This window comes from Castor canadensis, chromosome 11 (assembly GCF_047511655.1).
Source record: "Castor canadensis chromosome 11, mCasCan1.hap1v2, whole genome shotgun sequence".
Taxonomy (NCBI): domain Eukaryota; kingdom Metazoa; phylum Chordata; class Mammalia; order Rodentia; family Castoridae; genus Castor; species Castor canadensis.
This window is the reverse complement of record NC_133396.1, coordinates 53,105,850-53,123,416: the sequence shown is the minus strand read 5'-3', so window position 1 is coordinate 53,123,416 and position 17,567 is coordinate 53,105,850. Positions and strand designations below refer to the sequence as shown.

At 48.8% G+C, this 17,567-nt stretch overlaps 1 protein-coding gene across 2 annotated transcripts in view; it reads right to left on the bottom strand.

Annotated features, from left to right (window-relative positions):
• The window catches only part of Ntn1 (netrin 1), a 189,892-nt gene that overhangs the window by 168,971 nt on the left and 3,354 nt on the right, over window positions 1–17,567 (bottom strand). Inside the window, exons 2-3 of one of the 2 annotated variants that reach the window (XM_074046801.1) lie at window positions 6,419–6,585; window positions 3,563–4,644 (exon numbers count right to left, since the gene is read on the bottom strand). In XM_074046801.1, coding sequence (XP_073902902.1) covers window positions 3,563–4,580 — 1,018 coding nt within the window. In that variant the 5' untranslated portion in view covers window positions 4,581–4,644; window positions 6,419–6,585. Of the gene's footprint in view, window positions 1–3,562; window positions 4,645–5,082; window positions 5,241–6,418; window positions 6,586–17,567 lie in introns of those variants that run through there. The other variant, XM_020161438.2, reaches the window with a different exon arrangement.

Below are 17,567 nucleotides of genomic sequence, written 5' to 3'. Positions count from 1 at the left end.
TGCTCATCTTGCAGAGGCATCTTTTGTATGGGTTTTGGGTTACAGCTGGGCAATGCAAAGCCTTAGAGTGAGTCGCAAAACGAGTTTTCATAAGCTCAACCTGTCACAAACTAGGCAGGGCTCATGCTGACATCCCCACAGGAAGATTAAACAGCATGCTTCGTCAGGCACTAAATACTAACACAGCTCCGACGTCAGGGGAACATTGATTAAAACTGATGTCAATAATTTATGAAACACAATATGGTCTTCAGATGCTCTTTTGAAAAAAAAAAAAAGAAGAAGAAAAAGAAGAAGAGGTAGAAAAGGGGCCCAGCAACCCAGGTGGTTTAAAACTGTTCATGCATTTTCCCTTGAATGTACACATCCCCACCATGCATGGGTGCTTCTTTACACAGAGAATGTAAATGCACATGTGTATTAGCCACGTGAACAACTGCTGATACATATGGGCGGAAGAAAGTATTTAGTTATTCCACTGAGAGCTGTCGAGGCTGTAATGTTACACACACTCTTGTCTTTCACATTGTTCCAATGGCTCTTTTTTTCCAGAAAAAAAATCCAAAATTGCATTTAAAATAAAATCAGAGTTTACAATAGTTCACATTTACCCTATAGAGAAGCTGACCTTGAAACAACACTGAAATGAAAGCTAGACCAAAGAAAGCATATAGGGTACGTACATTTGTACATTTCTTAGTAAGCTCTAAGTACTTCAGCCTATGTAGAAAGAATGCTCTGTCAAATAACATCAATATAGTTTACATTTTTAGAATTACTTTTTGGGGGAGAGTAGGGGCTAACTTAGGGAAGTAAGCCATTAAATCTAATACAAATCATGTCTCCTTATTTTATAAAGGCAAAACACAACATTTTTTATCAAGACTGACTTTTTGAATTAAAAAAAATACAGTTCTTTGCCTTGATGGTTAATACTCTGGGCAGCATTACTTTATGTGTCAACAGTGTGAAATTCACAAGATGGGATTATGTTGGTGGAAAAAACCTGAGCTGCTGATAGGACAAAGTTAGTGTCTGAAGGATTTATTAATGCTTTTTCCTAGCACAGTGCCCTTTAGTATCTGAGAACACCTGTCAAACACTAATTCATTCACATATCTCCACTACAGAGCCTTTTCATAAAATCCTCGACCTTTAATTGTAAATCACTCCCAAATTGTCCTTACTGGCTTTCTCTTCAACAGAATGATGGAAAAATCACTAAGACTTCAATTAAGACTTTATGGGAACTTCAATCTGATGTTCCCAGATATATCTACAAGGTATCAGAACATCTATTCAAAAAGGAAACTATAAATAACTTTAAGAGTTGAATTGGCTTTGCTTTTGAAATGACTGAATAATTGGCAAGATTTAAAGATACTTTAACTACTGAGAATTAAAATAACTTCAGTAAAAACCTGAAAAATATTGTTAGCCGATCATTTGTCATGTAGATTATGTACTTATTAGGCCTAATTAAACTTTTTGAGCAAAAACCGCTTGCTAATTACATTAGTTAATATGTTGATTGCTCAATTTAGCCAAAAAAAAAAAAAAGGTCAATCCAATTTGTGCATAGTTACTGCTTTGGTGGGAAGACAAAAATTCTAAACTATAGAGCTTATTTTACAGATAACAAATGGGGGTATATCTTCACACAACCCCCCCAACTGATAGGGAGAAGGGAGTGGGTGGGGAGTCTGAACAATACCAACTCTAGAAGGAATCTTCAAACTAGTAACATTTTACCACCAAATCCAGTTTTTTTTCCCTCAAAATATTCACTTGCATTTGTTCAATTAAACCCTGCTGGTGACCATACATAGTCATCTTTCCTATGCATATTCAAACTAAAACTGATAGCAAACCCTGGGAAGGCCTTCAAATGTCAATAAAGAGTTTGTATGCACAAAAGGAAGAAAAGAAAAGAGGAAAGGGAGAGAAGAGATGGGAAAAACCAACAATTCTCAGGGAATTGAGCAGATCAAAGGAACCTTATTCTCCAAGACCACTAAGTCCGGGTGTAACAACTCTCTGCAGAACCCTGAAAAGTCTCTTCACACTGGAAGCTGGTTCTGTCTCTGGCAGGAAGAGGATGTACAATTAGGTCTGCAAAAGCCAGGCATGTTGAGTGCGAAAATGGAGGCCCACGTCATGCAACAGGAGGCCCAGGCGTCTGCAGAGCAGGGTGCCTGTCTGGGCCTCTGTGCGGAAGGACCCTCTCCAAGACATGTTTTCCATTCGCTTACTCAAAAGTCTAAGTCTGCATCCAGAGTCATGAGACACAAACTATTCGACAACAACATGACACAATTAATCAGAACCAGACCTCAAAACGTGTGTTTGTGGGGACCATCAAACTTTGCAATGTGCCTCAGAGGGTGAACCAACTGAAGATACAACTAGCTGTTTGGATTTGGGGGGAGAGGGAGGAAAAAATCTGTATGTTCACAAAAGATGCACACCAAATGGCACAACTCTCTCTCTCTCTCTCTCTCTCTCTCTCTCTCTTTCTCTCTCTCTGGGGTGAAACTCTAATTTGCCTGAGAGTTTCTGCACCAACAAAGTTGTACAATTCAGAGGGAAGGAGAACATACCCTTTTTTAGTCTTTCTGATCCAGGCGTATTCACCAGCCCACGGTTTTGTCAGATTTCTCCTTCAGGAATTGAAACTCCATTAAAATCGAGACGCTGGGCCCTTAGTTAATTCAAAACTGTTCAATTTCATCAAACCCTGAAGCTAACAAAAAAATCTGGTATACTTCTTTTTTAGACCAGGATTGAATTAGTTTAAAATAGTTACTGAACCCGCCTTTGTAATCTGTAGATAGTAATTAATTGAAATCACATCGTTCTCCTCTCACTAACACAAACACGCTGTTCAAAAGAGAAAAGGAAACATTTTTTCAAACCATAAAAAGACAAATGCAGGGTGCACGAATGCTATTTGTCGGGTGCCGAACTGGCCCCAAACTGCAAAGAGTTTTCTGCCATCTCCCAAGGGATTAGTACTTGTGGCAATGGAACTTCCCAGGGACAGGTCCCAGGTCCCCAACTGTGCGCCCAGCTGCAGCCCGAGGAAAGGGGGGTGGGGCGGAGGTGAATCCAGGGACTAGCCAAACTGAGAGGAAGGCAAGGCAATGAGTGTGTTTCCGTTTGGATCCGGGATTACAGACCTTGTCGTCAAATTTTCTCCAAACCATTCCCCCTACACACACACACACACATCTCCAAACCATTCCCCCTACACACACACACATCTCCAAACCATTCCCCCTACACACACACACACACACTTCTCCAGCAGCACCCTGCAGAGACCAAGGCGCTCAGTATCCGGCGTCCACATTTAGCGCTATGCCAGCTAGTGAACCACTCTCAGCCCTCCGGAGTCCCTGACATCCCCGAATGCGGCTCCCAGGGTTCTCGCGACGTCCCTGCCACCGGCCATCCTCGGATGCTGCCGCGCCTGCGCTTCCGAGAACCCACAGCTGCGAGGCCCGGGAGGTGCCGCCTGCGTCCCCACCCAACGCCCGCGGCGCCGCGGCGCCCCACTCACCCACGCACTCGTTGGCCTCGCGGGCCGTGGCGCGTTGCCAGGGCCGATCGTAGTGGAAGGGTTTGCAGCGGTCGCATTCCGGGCCGGCTGTGTTGTGCCTGCAGTCGCACACCAGACTGTCGTCACGGTCGCGCACGCAACGCGCCGCGTGGCCGTTGCACTTGCAGCGGCCGCCCACCTGCAGGTCCGACACGGCGTAGAAGTAGGAGTCACGCGCCAGCTCGGAGTCGTCCTCATTCTCGTCGCCGAACGTGTGCAAGCGGCTGAAGGCCACACGGATGTCGGTGGCGGTGACCCAGTCCTGCAACACGGGCGAGTTGTCGAAGTCGTGGGCCGAGGGCCGCCCGTCCAGCGTGCTGAAGGCGATCAGACCGCCCGAAAGCGGGCGCATGTCGGTGTGCGAGTCGGTGCACACGGCCTCCTGCTCGTTCTGCTTGGTGATGGGCGCGCGGTGTGGCCGGTTGTACATCTTGCGGCACTGCGTGGAGTAGAACTGGAAGGGGACCCACGTGCGCCCGTAGTCCATGGATTTGTAAATGGCCATGGACTCGGGTCGTGGCGAACAGAACTGCAAGCTCACATAGGTCACCTCAAACTTCTTGCCGAGCGACAGCGTGAGCGTGACGTTGTGCGGGAACTGCAGGTAGTTCTCCGACTGCCAGCACGTCAGGTTGTGCGGGTTGTTGAGGTCGGTGAGGAAGGCTGGCGGGTGCGCCTTCTTGGGGTCCGACGCGTTGCAGAGGTGGCAGGAGCGCAGCCGCTCCTCACCACGCTCGCTCACCACGCAGTAGCGCGCCGGGGGCCGGCCGCAGGTGCTGGACACGCGCACGTCCTTGCCGAAGGCCGCATTGACAAAGTCCGGGATGCAGCGGCGCGGGTGGCCATTCTCGTCCGAACAGGGATCGGGCTGCGCCGCCTGACCAGCGAACATGCTGAGCCCGGGCCCGCCGCGCACCGCGCCCACCAGGCACGCCACCGCCGCCAGCGCCGCCAGCGCCTCCCACACTGCGCGCATCATGCTGTGTCCAGCTTGCCCCGGCCCCGCCGCGCCGAGAAGTCGGTCCGCCCGCCGCAGAAGGCGCCTGCGGAGAGAGGGGAGCCGCGCTCAGCCAGCCCACCCCGCGCCCTCCAGCACTCGGCGGGGTGGTATGAGGAGACGCGGGAGGGCAAACGCCGGGCTTCCCGAGCACCAACCCCGAGCCGAGTGCCCGCCTCATTCTCCCAAGGTCCCGGAGGCAGGCCAATTTGGAGACCTCCAACCCTGCTCTGCCCCTTCTTTCCAGCCGGCGAGCCGGGGCAGAAGGCGAACGCTCGGCTTCCCGGCGACTGCGCCTCCACGCCGCCCGAGGGCTATGCCCGCTCCCCTCTGCCGTCCGCGGCCAACCGGCTCGCACCCCAAATCTTGAACGCAAGAGAGCTCGGGGTCCCCCAATCCTGTGCCCCTTCCTCCCGCAAGCTGAGGTTCCTCTCAGCTGCCCCCGACTGCATCCCCGCTGGGAACTCCGTGTTCGGAACTTTACCTCTAACGAGGGCAAAAGAGAAAGAAAAGTTTTTCTGGCCCGGGTCGGGGAGCCCGCACGCCGGACGGCGGAGAGGTTCTCACTGGCTGCTAGCAGGCGCGTCCTGCCTCAGCGCGGGCTTGCCAGCTCCATGCCCGGCGCGGCCGCCGCTGCCCCAGCCCCGGCCCCGGCCGCCGCCGCCGCCGCCGCCGCCGCCGCCGCCGCCACCGCCTCTCTGGTCCGAGTGACGACGCGGCCGCCCGGCTCCCGGCGCTCCCGCCGCGGTCGGAGTGCCGCCCTGCCCGCGCCCGGGGCGCACACACACACACACACACACTCTCACGCTCGCTGGCGCGCACTCACACACGCACGCACGCCCCCGAAGGCTCCGCCGCCGCTGCCGCCGCCGCCACTCGCGCTGGGAGTGGGGGGCGGAGGGGAGCGCGGGGGCGGGGCCGCCGGGCGGGGCGCCGGCCAATAACGTGGGCGAGCAGCAGCCCGCTCGCAAGCAAAGTTTTAACCCCGGGAAAGAAGAAAGTTAAAGGGAACCGGCCCGGGAAGCTAGAGAGGGCGAGCGCGGGCGGGTGGGAACCCGGGAGCCCGAGAAAGAGCAGCTGAGACAAAGAGAAAGCGAGAGGAGCGCCCGGGGAAACCCCGGAGAGGGGGCTGGGCCCGCGCGCACCCCGTGGGGGGAAGGGGAGCCGGCTGGAGACCGCCTGCTTCGCCCGGGCCCAGCATTACCCCAAGAGCCCCACGCCCGGGGAAGCACGCAGTCGGGACGGGGGGGAGGGGTTGATTTTTCTACCTCCTGGTTCCAGCTAAACACATCTGTGTTTGTTTTCTTTGCTGCGCCGAGGTCGCGCCTTCCTCTAACCCAGCCTGATGGCCCCGGTGGCACCGCGCACAGGGCCGCGCCCCTGTGGGCACGCAGCCCCGGGTTATGAGGAAGGGGAGGAGGATGTGACCTCTGCCTGCCCCTTAATCTTGCCTTAAGGTCCTGGGGTCCGGTGAGGAGCAGCTGCTCGCCTGAACCCCCTAGAGTTGTCACTGAGCCTTGGGCCTATCTGTCCCGAACGCGACTCATTTCGTGCCAGGGAGCTGTCGAGGGCGAGAGGACGCTGAAGGGGTAAGAAGTTGGGCAGCACCTGGATACTGGCCAACACCACCCGCAGGCAGGTTGGTCAAGCCTCAACCGTGTAACCAGTTCAGTCCACGCCAGACCCCCTGCGGCAGGCTTTTGCTCTTGCTATGGATCCCTGTGGTATCTCATGGGATTCCCAGAGCAGCTTTGCAAAGAGGTAATTGACTCCATTTTACAGGTGAGGATACTGAGGTCTCAGAGACTGGAGAAACTTACCCAAGATCTCCCAGCTAGTAAACATCAAGTCCAGGAAAAGAAACTTGGGCTTTCAGCCGAATGCACTGGCAGCTGCTGTAGTCCCCAACTACTCAGGAGGCCGAAGCAGGAGGATCACGTGGGTCCAGGAGTTCAAGACCAGCCTGGGCAACGTAACAAGAACAGGTCTGAAAAGAAAGAAAGAAACCTGGACTCCTGCTCCATCACATTTGTCAAATGCACACTCCCACCCTCTTGTAGTCTCATGGGGCATCCTCAGCAACACCCAGTTTCTCCTGGACTCATTCTCCCTTAACAAAAGGACCGAGGACAGGAGGACCTTTGACCATCCTGCAGCAGCAGACACAGAGCTTTGGGGAAAGAATCTACTGGGCTGAGAGTTTGGAACTGAATTTCTGTTGGTTTGTTACTTGAAATGTGTGATGTAGTACCAGACCTGGGTTGGAAAGCCCGAGCCCCTGGTTCTGGCCCAAGGGTTGCCTTGCCCTTGCATTAGTTCCATTAAGTGCCTCGTTTTGTCTTACTGGCATTTTCATAAACCTGAGAACCTAACAAATGCCTCAGGGCTCATCTGGCCCAGCTCAGTCTCTTGGAAGAAGGCCTTCCCCAGCCTCCCTGAGAGCCGGCCACCCAAGCCAGCTCTTCCAGGGAGGGGAGCTCACCACAGCCCAAGGAAATAAATCCATTTCATGGCAGGACAGCCCAGATTCACCCTGTCTTTGGGGGTAGTACTTCAGCTTTGCCTGATTGTTCGGGTTAGCATTCCCTGCTCTGTTTATTTCTGCCCTGCCTTGTGGCAGAAAGGATTTCAGGTGACTTACAAGGGTACTTAAAATATGACAAAATAACATAAATTAAAAGTGAAGTGAAAAGAAGTAAATGTTTAGCTATGGTAGACTGCAAGATCCGAATAGTATAAGGAGGCAGAGCACTTAAGAAGACATGCTCTGGAGACAGAGTGCCTGTGTTCAAATGCTGCGTCTGCTGTGTGACCTAGGAAAGTCTGCATCTTTCTGTGCCTGGTTTTCTCATCTGTAAAATATAGATAAGAAGAAGACTTGGGGTGTCTGCCTAGTGAGCACAAGGCCCTGAATTCAAATCCCAGTACCACCAAAAAAACAAAAAAGAGATAAGGAGATCTACCTCATAGGGTTGTGGGCTCAAATGGGTTGACACATAGGGATATTACAGCTTATAATACATATACAGAAATAGTGTAATACACTCTAATATACTTTCACATACATGCCTTTGTAAATATATGGAAAGCCAATATAGCTCCAATACAGAAATTTTAAATGATTTAAAGAGCATTTAATTATATAGAAAGATGTTCATGACATTAAAGTGAAAACGGCAAATTGGAAAGACATGCAGGATAATATTTTGTTTTTTAAAGTATGCATAAGAAACAACATTAGTGGTTGTCTCTGGGAAGAGAGACTCTTGGTGATTTTTACTTTGCTTGTATGGTCTCAATTTTGTACAATAAAATAAGAAGGAAAGCTAAGGAAGGAAAGAAAGAGAAGATAAAGTAGAGATGGAAATGATGCCAGAAAGTACCCTGGAATGGCCTATTCACCTCCTGTGATGGGCCACCAATTTGTCCCTAAGCTTTCCCACAGCCAAAATAAAAAGGAGACCATGTCCCTTACACAATTCCCAGTGTCCATGAGATAAAAACAGATCTATTGCTCAAGAGAATTACAACTATTCTTGGTACTAAAATCAGACAGGAATTTCTCCTGGGGGGGTCTCATAAAGGGAACACAGTGTGAGGTAATGGGCAACTTCCCGGCAACCTCCCCATAACAGTCCTGACAGGGAGCTCTGTGGGGTGGTTTCTGTGATCAGCCCTCGATGTAAGCTGATGGCTTCACACTAAAACACAGGTCAGGAGAGACATTCTGGCTAGGAGGGGTGTGAAAGAGACAAATTGGAGTACTCAGCTTGACACAGGACCTGGGTAATACTGTGGATCCCAGAGTGCCTCTCAAGCCGTCCTCCAGTGGCATTGTTTTCCACAGAGTTGTGGATGGATCTCACGGGGCAGCAAGGCTGAAATTGCACTCTGTGGAGTGTGGCTCTTCTACATTGCTAGCAGAGCTCATGTCAGTGTTCTTAAGCAGGGTTGGGGAGATGCTTTCTACTTATATGGTGCTAATAGCCTGATCTTTACGCTAAGCAGGTGCTCTACCACTTGAGTCATGTCCTTTATGCTTTAGTTATTTTTCAGGTAGAATCTGGTGGTTTGGCCTCAGATAGAGATCTTCCTACTAATGCCTCCTATGTAGCTGGTATCACAGGCACACACCACTACACCCAGTTTATTTGTTAAGATGGAAGTCTCACTAATTAGTATTTGCCTGGGCTGGCCTCAAATTGAGATCCTCCAGATCTCCGCCCCTCCCAAGAAGGTAGGATTTCAGATGTGAGCCACTGTGCTCAGCCTTCTTCAGATTTTTGAAACCAGCTCTCTCTGTTTTCTCTCTTCTAGGTAAAATGATCCCAGTTCTTTTTCCAATTTCTCATAGGACATGAATTTCTTACCACTCTGCAGCCTCTCCCAATGCCCTCTAATTTGTCAGTGTATGTTCCTTAAGCATGCTGCCCTTTTGATGAGACAAATGATAAAAACAGATGTCCAAGTGTTGTGAGAGCGTCTCAAAGTGGAGGTTATAAATACACACCCGTGAAGGCTTGTGGGACTCTGAGCAGCAGGATACAGGGTACAAACTGGAGTTCAAAACAATAGCGCACTTCTTGGGTGAGAAAGCAAATTCCCAGGTGTTTCTGCCAGGAAGGAATGCATTAAGAGGGGGAGTCGCCCTTCTTGGCACACAGACTTACCTGTGCAGCTCCACAGTAGAGCACCCTAGAAGGGCAGTGTGGCAATTTCGAGAAAATTTAGGAGTAGCAGAGGAAGAAGAGGAACCTGGAGACTCAGGTGTTTTAGAAACCAGTAGACAAGGGAGTTTCCAGGAAGGAGGGGTAGTGAGCAGTGTCACATGCTTTAAAGGTCAAGATAAGATCTGAAACGAGTGCTTTGGATTAGACTACAAGGAAGTCAATGGGTGACCTTGAGTGGCAGTTGCAGAGGAGTGGTGGGGACACAAGCCAGACTGCCTCAGGTTGTGGAGTGAAAGGGAGGTGAGAAAGTGGAGATAGCAAGTGCAGACAATGTCCAAGAAGTGTGAAGACAAGTGGTAGGAAAGAGAGAGGGGACTAGCAGGAAGGTGACATGGGACCCAGGAAAGGCAGGAGCTTTCCATTGTTGCTTGTAAGATAATGCTGTTTGAATGTGCCTAAATGTCAATAGGAGGGAGCTGGTAGGGGACAGAGGTGGAAGACAGATAAAAACTACCTTTATAAACTTGGCAGTCAGGTGGTCTGAAAGTTTCTCTGGTTTCAGTGAGAAGGGAAGTGACACCATCTGCTGGGTGGGAGGGAAGGGCTGGGACAGTGGAGGTTTGAGGAGGGGAGAAGCTTGATTCCATCCTTGTAGAAAAGAGAACAATGCTGCTGGGGAAAACTAAAGGTCATCCTGAGCTTGGTGATAGCCTACAAAGTTTTGGATACACATACACACACACACACACACACACACACACACCAGCCCAGGTAGGCCTACAGAAAGAGACAGTGGGATTAATCTAGAGTTGAGGGTGTTTTCTAGGATGTGGGGCAGAAGGACAAAAAGGTGGAGACAAGGCCAAAGAGAGAAGGCAGTGAAGATAGGACAAGGATGGCAGAGGAAAGAGGCGGGGAGGAGGGCTGGAGCCATGCTGTGCAGCTATTTCAATTATAGCTCGAATTAATTCAGATTAATAACTTGTAAAGCTTAGTTGCCCAGCTGCTTTGGACAGTGCAGATGACGAACATTTTCATCACCACAGAAAGTTCTGTTGGACAGAACTGATCGAGAGGTTTCATAAACATAGAAGAAGAGATGTGCTGGAGGATTTCTGAGGAGGTTGATCCAAAATTAGATGCCTGAATTGAGGATTCTAAAGATGGAGTGGCTCTGTGGATTTACAAGGGCCACTGAGGACAGAGAAGAGAGGGGTTTTTTGTTGGGAAGCACAGAGGACAGGGACTAGAGGCAAGGAGGTCAAGGTGCTGTGTTTACTGTGTCGTGGGTGTTAAAGACACCAGGGACCTGCATCAGGCTTGGGGCAGAGATGAAGACTCCCAGGTACTGGTGGCTGCAAAGCAAGAGAAAAGTGAAAAGACAGAGAGGTGAATTTAAGGATGAGATGTTGGAGGCAGAACAGCCGTGTGGTTCTGGTCTTAAAGGAGCAGGTGACTTTGTTGTTGCTTTAATAAAGATGGAAGGAACATTGAAAATTGAGGACAGCAGCTCCCCACTCCCTAGCCTGAGGATGTGTGGTGTGGAAGAACAGCCCACTGAAGAGGGCTGCGGTGGGAGAAGGGCCCAGGCTGTGAGGTCACATGAGGGTAGGGAGAGTAATGGGGGATTAGAGTGAGGATCCAGGGGAGGGTATGCCCCAGGCAAAGGGTTTTCCAAGAAGAAATGAGATAACCAACATGTACTGTATCTTGGGTATGCCCAAGGGCTTTTCATTTTATGTATGTATGTATGTATATATTTATGTATGTGTAGCTGGGTATCAAAACCAGAGCTTCATACATGCTAGGCAAATGCTCTACCACTGAGCTATGCATCCCCAAGAGTTTTACTTGTCACGTGAAGCATGTATATAATGTTTACTATTTGGGAAGCCCTCTTCTAAGGACTTCAACAAGCACGACTTGTCATCTTCATAATGACCTTGGAGGGAAAACTGAGCCACAGAGAAGTAATTTTCTGAAGGTCACATCACTGGCAGGGAAAGGAGGAAGTGTTTGAACTAAAACCATCTGATGTGCCATGGTTTGGAACTCATGGTCGGCACTATGGGGCCAGATGGGTGTGTCTGGGCCTCAGTCAGCACAGAGAGAAGGGAGGGGCTTCAGGTCTACCAGATGTGGGGCCTGGATCAACTGTGCTTCTGAGCACTTCTGGGATAGTTCAGAGGACAGACTTCAGATGATTTGGTTCCCAGGACCCCAACATGGAACAGGAAATTGCATCCAGAGGTGACCTGGGGCACTGGCCTCTCCAGAAGGGTCTTGTATCTGGGTTGATTGTGTCCCCTTCAGACATGGAAAAAAGTTAACTTAGACAAGCCTCGATTCCTATTTACCACTTACTGTTGGTATGACTTCGAGCAAGTTGCTTCACCCATCTGAGCACCAGTTTGTTCAAGATGAACTGGGGGTAACTGCACCCATCTTTTTGGCCTGTTACAGAGATTAAGAAAGAAAGAAAAGGAGCTGACAGTTGATGCTCAATGTCTAATAGGTTCTTTTTTTGTTCGTTTGATTTTTGTGGTGCTACAGATCAAACCTAGGGACTCATATATCCTAGGCAAGCACTGTTCCCTAGCCCCCAGTTTTTTTGTTTCTGGACAATAATAGCCCTCAGATCTGCCTCCCAGGACCCTCAGCCTGGAAGAGTTAGGGGCATTCTTTCATTTCAAGGCTCCTAGAGCTCAGCTCACCTGATTGGCTTCAGGGAGGCTCGCTGAACAGATCCAAGGTCCCTGGACAGGATTTCAAGGAAAAGGGTTTAGAACACGGAGAACAGGACTGTTCAGTGTGTAAGGTTTCTGGGGATTTACCCCTTTCCTCAGTGTTGTTTCTCTGTATCTTCAGCTCAGTCTGAGCATCCAGAGTTGGACATAGAAGTGCATGGAAACCCCAAATCCACTAAATCTTTTCATCTCCCAGGGCTCTTTGAAGGGATGGAAATGCCTGTGGATAAGGGGAACCAGCAGATGTAATTTATTTTCATTTGCAAAAAGCTTTTGACAAGGTCCCACCCCAAATGCTATTAAAATAAAGAAAATGGGTCACAGTGGGGGTAGGCTTTGTTATGTATGGAAGATCCACCCAGAGGAAGGAAATAGAGGGTACAAATGAAAGGATAGGCCTCTGAGTGGAGAAAATGGTGGGGGGGGGGGGAGGACTCCGAGTCCAGAGTTTTTACCTAGTGTGGAGACAACCCCAGAGTGATGGCAGGAAGAAGGGGATGCATTCGCCCAAGAGGTTGTGTGGGCGAAGAACACAAGCAGGCTTAATAAGAGGTGTATTTGGGCAGAAATAACTTGAAATACTATTGACATACAAGGGTCTGTAGGCATTTGGTGCAAAAAATTCTTCCCTGCCCTCTGACCCCTGTCCTCTAAATGTCAGTGGCTTCCTCTACACACACACATACACACACAAACACACACACACACACACACACATACACACCCCAACATGGCTCTTACATTTATGAATTCCCCTTAGAAGAGCCATCTCCCACTCCAATTCTGATCCATTTGAAATTTAGCCCAATGTGCTACTGAGCAAAGTAGAAAAATCTAAATGCATTGTCAGGAGGAGAATTGAAACTATAACAGGATATGTTTAGGATCTTCTGAGACGTTACAGTTGTCACATCTCAGAATGCTTGTGGAGGTGGAGATGGCTCAGATGAGCACCTCCACTGTGATTTGCTAAGAACACATGCAAAGCACGGGAAGGAACAGAAAATACCAGCAAGGATGGTGATTGTTAAATAAGGAATTTGGAGAGGAGCTCTCCAAGAAGGATCCAGCAGCCCAGAGTGAATGACATGAGGACAGGATCTGTGGGGGTGTGCTTCAGGCAGAGGGGACAGTATGTGCAAAAGATTTGAGCAGAGCTTGACTTGTGGAAGGGACAGGAAAGAGGTCAGCTTTGGGAACTTAGTGGGTGAGATAGGAAGTGGTAGAGGTGAGGTCAGAGACATATGTAAGAGCAGGAGCAAGGATGTGCAGGGCCTCACAGACTTGATAAGGAATTTGAACTTCTCTTGATCCATCCTGGGCTTCTCCAAGACGTTGGTTGCTTGCTTCTCCCATAGCTCTTCACATCATACTGTCTCTCCAACTAATCCTCCAGCCTCTTGAGAAGAAACTGTGAATCCCAGTGTTTAACAGACTGCCTGGCAGGAGTGCATTTCAAATCAATTAAAGACCACAGAATGAGGACAATTGAAGGCTGAAAAATGGCCCCCAAAGATAGCCACATCTTAATCACTGGAACCAGTGAATGTTCCCTTATATGAAACAAATAAGTAAATAAATAAGATGGTATTTGCTGATGAGATCTAGCTAAAGGTCTTGAGATAGAGAGATCAGATTGGATTATGGGATGGACCTAGATGCAATCACAAGTGTGATTGTAGAGGATGATCTGACCAGACCGAAGAGGTGAAGCCCTCTGAAAATAAGCCTAGGTTGGAGCAGTGCAGCCATAAGCCAAGGAATACCCACAGCCACCAGAAGCTGGAAGAAGTAGGGGACAGATTGTCCCTGCAGCCTCTGGAGACAGCAGAAAGCTTTCAACCCAGGCTCACTGAACCGTGAGAGAAGTTTCCCATCAAGTTTGTGGGGATTCATTACAACAGTCACAGTATGTTAGGCAGGTTTCTGTCACTATAATGAAAGACCTGAGATAATCAACTTATAAAGACAAAAGGTTTATTTATTTTATTTATTTTTTGGGGGGGCAGTATTGGGGCTTGAACTCAGGGCTTGCTAGGCAGGCACTCTACTACTTGAGCCACTCCATCAGCCTTTTCTTGTGTTTGGTATTTTCAGGATAGGGTTTTGAGAACTATTTGCCCAGGCTAGCTTCATCCTCCTGATCTCTGTCTCTTGAGTAACAAAAGTTACAGGTGTGAGCCACTGGTGCCTGGCTGAGAAAGAGTTTATTTGATTTTTTTCTTTTCTGTTTTTGTTTTGTTTTGTTTGATGGTTTGAGCTCAGGGCCTCACGCTTGCTAGGTAGGCACTCTACCATTTGAGTCACTCTGCCAGAAGGGGTTTATTTTGGCTCACAGTTAGGTTCCAGTCCATGGTTGAGTGGCCCACTTTGCTTTGGCTCTGTGGTGAGGTAGCATATCATGGTGGAAGTGCAGGACAGAGCCAAACCACTCATCTCATCACCAGGAAGCAAAACAGAGAGGAAGAGAAAGGGACTGGGACTAGGGTCCCACAACCTTGTTCAAAGGCACATCCCAGTGATCTACAGACCTCCCATTAGGCCTCACCTTTTACAAATTCCACCACCTCCCAGTGCCACGCTGTGAACCAAACTTTTAATACATGAACCTGTGGGGGATGTTCAAGATCCAAACTATAACACACAAGAACCCAATGTACCAGCAAATCCCAGAAGTACCAAGATTAAAGAAGGTCCTCTCCATACCTTAAAAGGCAAGTGTGGAGCCAGGCATGGTGGTACCTGCCTATGATCCCAGCACTGGAGAGATGAAGGAGGGAGATCTCAGTCCATGTCAGACTGAGCTACATAGCAAGACCCTGTCTCAAAAAGTGGGGCGGGTGACTACTAACACTCTGTGTAAAACACTCTTCAAGCCCTCCTTTGGGTTCTCTTTACATGGGCACTGTTCCTTACTCCCCACAACACCATGTTCAGAGTCTTCTACAGGAGCTTGCTGAGGGTTGCTTTTGTATTAAGTCTTGCAAACCCCTTCACTGCAGTCCAGTCTGTGACACCCTTCATGATCCAGAACCCAGTCCAGAAGTGAGTGAATAGTCTCTGCTATGGTGGATAGAACAGTAGCCATCATAGCAGGGACTCCAGTTTATAGGGACCACAGAATTTCTTCACTTAGCTTATAAAAAAAAGCCAGGAATCCTCTCTTCTCCCAGGGCTCCAGGGATCCCCATCTTAAGAATCCCTAGGGAAGGGATGGGTGACTGCTGAGTTATGATAACTGAGAAGTGACAGCTAACAGTAGATCTATCCAGCCCATACTGGGGATGCTGAACAAGTCCTTCATCTACCAAGAACTCCCGAGGGCATCACTGTGTATGAGCCCAGCAGAGTAAATGAGCAGGGGCAGCTCTTAGTAGGGCCCTATCTAGTAGCCCCAGATTATAAGTGAGGAAACTGAGGTCAGGAAGCAAATGGCCCCACAGTGGATGCTCCGATGATGGCAGTGAGCCATCAAAATGGTTGTGGGTCACCCATTCAACCCTACCTTGGGAACACCTGCTACATTCCATTCTACCAACTTAGGAAGAAAAGCAATTCATGATTTTGATGGGGAAATTCTTTTTTATGAAAAATGATTACATAAAAACTTTCTAACTGGCACATGGCTCATGCCTGTAGTAATCCCAGTTACTTGGGAGGCAGTGATAGAAAGGATTGAGGTTCAAAGCCAACCCAGACAAAAAGCTAGTGAGATCCCATCTCATAAGCTAGGCATGGTGGTGTACACTTGCCATCCCAGCTATGCTCGAGGCTTAAATAGGAGGATCTCCATCCAGGCTGGCCTGAGCAAAAAAGCAAGACCCTTGCTTAAAAAAGAATTAAAGCCAAAAGGGCTGGGGCATTGCTTAAGTGGTAGGAGCACCTGCCTAGGAAGCATGAGGTCTCAGTTCAAACCCCAATAATGCCCCCAAACCCCAAAAAGTATATGCTTAGAAAAGTAAGTTTGTTAACCACAAAAATCAATTATGTAGAACAGCTTACTTAAACCAACTGTCAGTAAAATGAGGTATTACCAGTTTACATGTCACACAGGAAGAATATTTAGGACTTAACTTCAAGAGGTGGTACAGAATGAGAATAGACATGGCTCACTGATTCCAAACAGATTGGGCAACCGTGTGGATTATTCAACCATAATAAAGGTGTCAAAGGAAGCCAGCATTTGGAAGCAGGAGAGGACCGACCTGTCCCTCACCCATGGAAGCTGACATCAGGCAGGAGGCCCACCATGCCAGCCCCCAGAATGATGGCAGACCACACACAAGCTGGATGGGCATGACCCTACCTAGGGAGCCACTTCCTAGCCTGGGGCTGAGCACCTGGTTTATGGGGTCTCCCAGGGAGCAGCTTGAGTGGTCAGCAGGCCCAAGAGGACTGCCTAGATTATGTGCCAGTCATACACAGTCCCCTCCATTAGCCCTCGATGACGTTGGGAAAGTCACTTCACCCTCTGAGCATTGACTTCCTCTCCTTCCTTCCTTCCTTCCTTCCTTCCCTCTTTCCTAGCTTCCTAAGTAATGAGTAAAAACTCATTTCAAAAGACCCTAAAGTTCCAAATCCCTAAACAATTTTTATAAAGTTGTGTAGAACCAGCTGGTCCAGTACTACTACATCACCAAGGTACCACCCTCTGGAGAGGATGGCAAACTGCCCTGGACAACTGGAACTCCTAATATAGTGTAGTAAGTCATTAATAATTAATGGTACAATGAGGCTGCATAATAAACAGTAATGAAAAGCATCCGCTTCAGCTGGGGGTCAGGAAGACCCCTGAAGAGTGAGGTCTCTCAGCCATCCTCACAATCATAACAGTGGTGAAGAGGCTGGCTGTGAACTTGTGAGCAGCTCTGCTTCTTAAGGAAGACAGGCAGGGGGAGGATAAGCTGGACCATAGGCCCTTGAATGACTGCAATGTCTTATGCTTATTACTGTATCCTCAACACCTAGCACAGAGCTTTGTACATGGTAGGCAATTAAAAATCTTTGCTAAGTGAAAACAGAAGGGCCCAGCCAGCATATCCGAATGTAAGGAGCATGGATTCTTTGGTGTCCAGGGGCATCTCTGGGCTTGAGTTTAGTGGGTATAATTCAGTTCTTCCTCCATGAACCATTTTCCATCAATTCTTCACTGGCATAAGTAGACTTTCACTGCAGGTCATGTTGGCCATGCCCTAGAACTTGGAGATTCTTGGCATCATCAAAGTCTCATAATCTGTGATGTGCTTGCACATACCATACATCTTCTGGCTTCACAGTGGGAGCCAGGCCTTTTCAACAGGAGCCAAGGTCCCTCCTTGCACTGGGTGTCATCACCCAGCATCCTAAGCGCTCAGGAGACTGCAGCCTCCTGTCTGGGCCCCTCTGCTAAGATCTGATTTTTTCATCATCTGGATAGTCTCAGCGACTTGCAGAAAAGGGCTGAACCAAGCTGACCTTTCTGGAGGTTTGTTTAAAGCAGAACAATGTTTGTCTTGTCCAAACACTATGAATTACTCCAGAGGATCCTGCCCAGTTTTACAATCCAAGGCTAC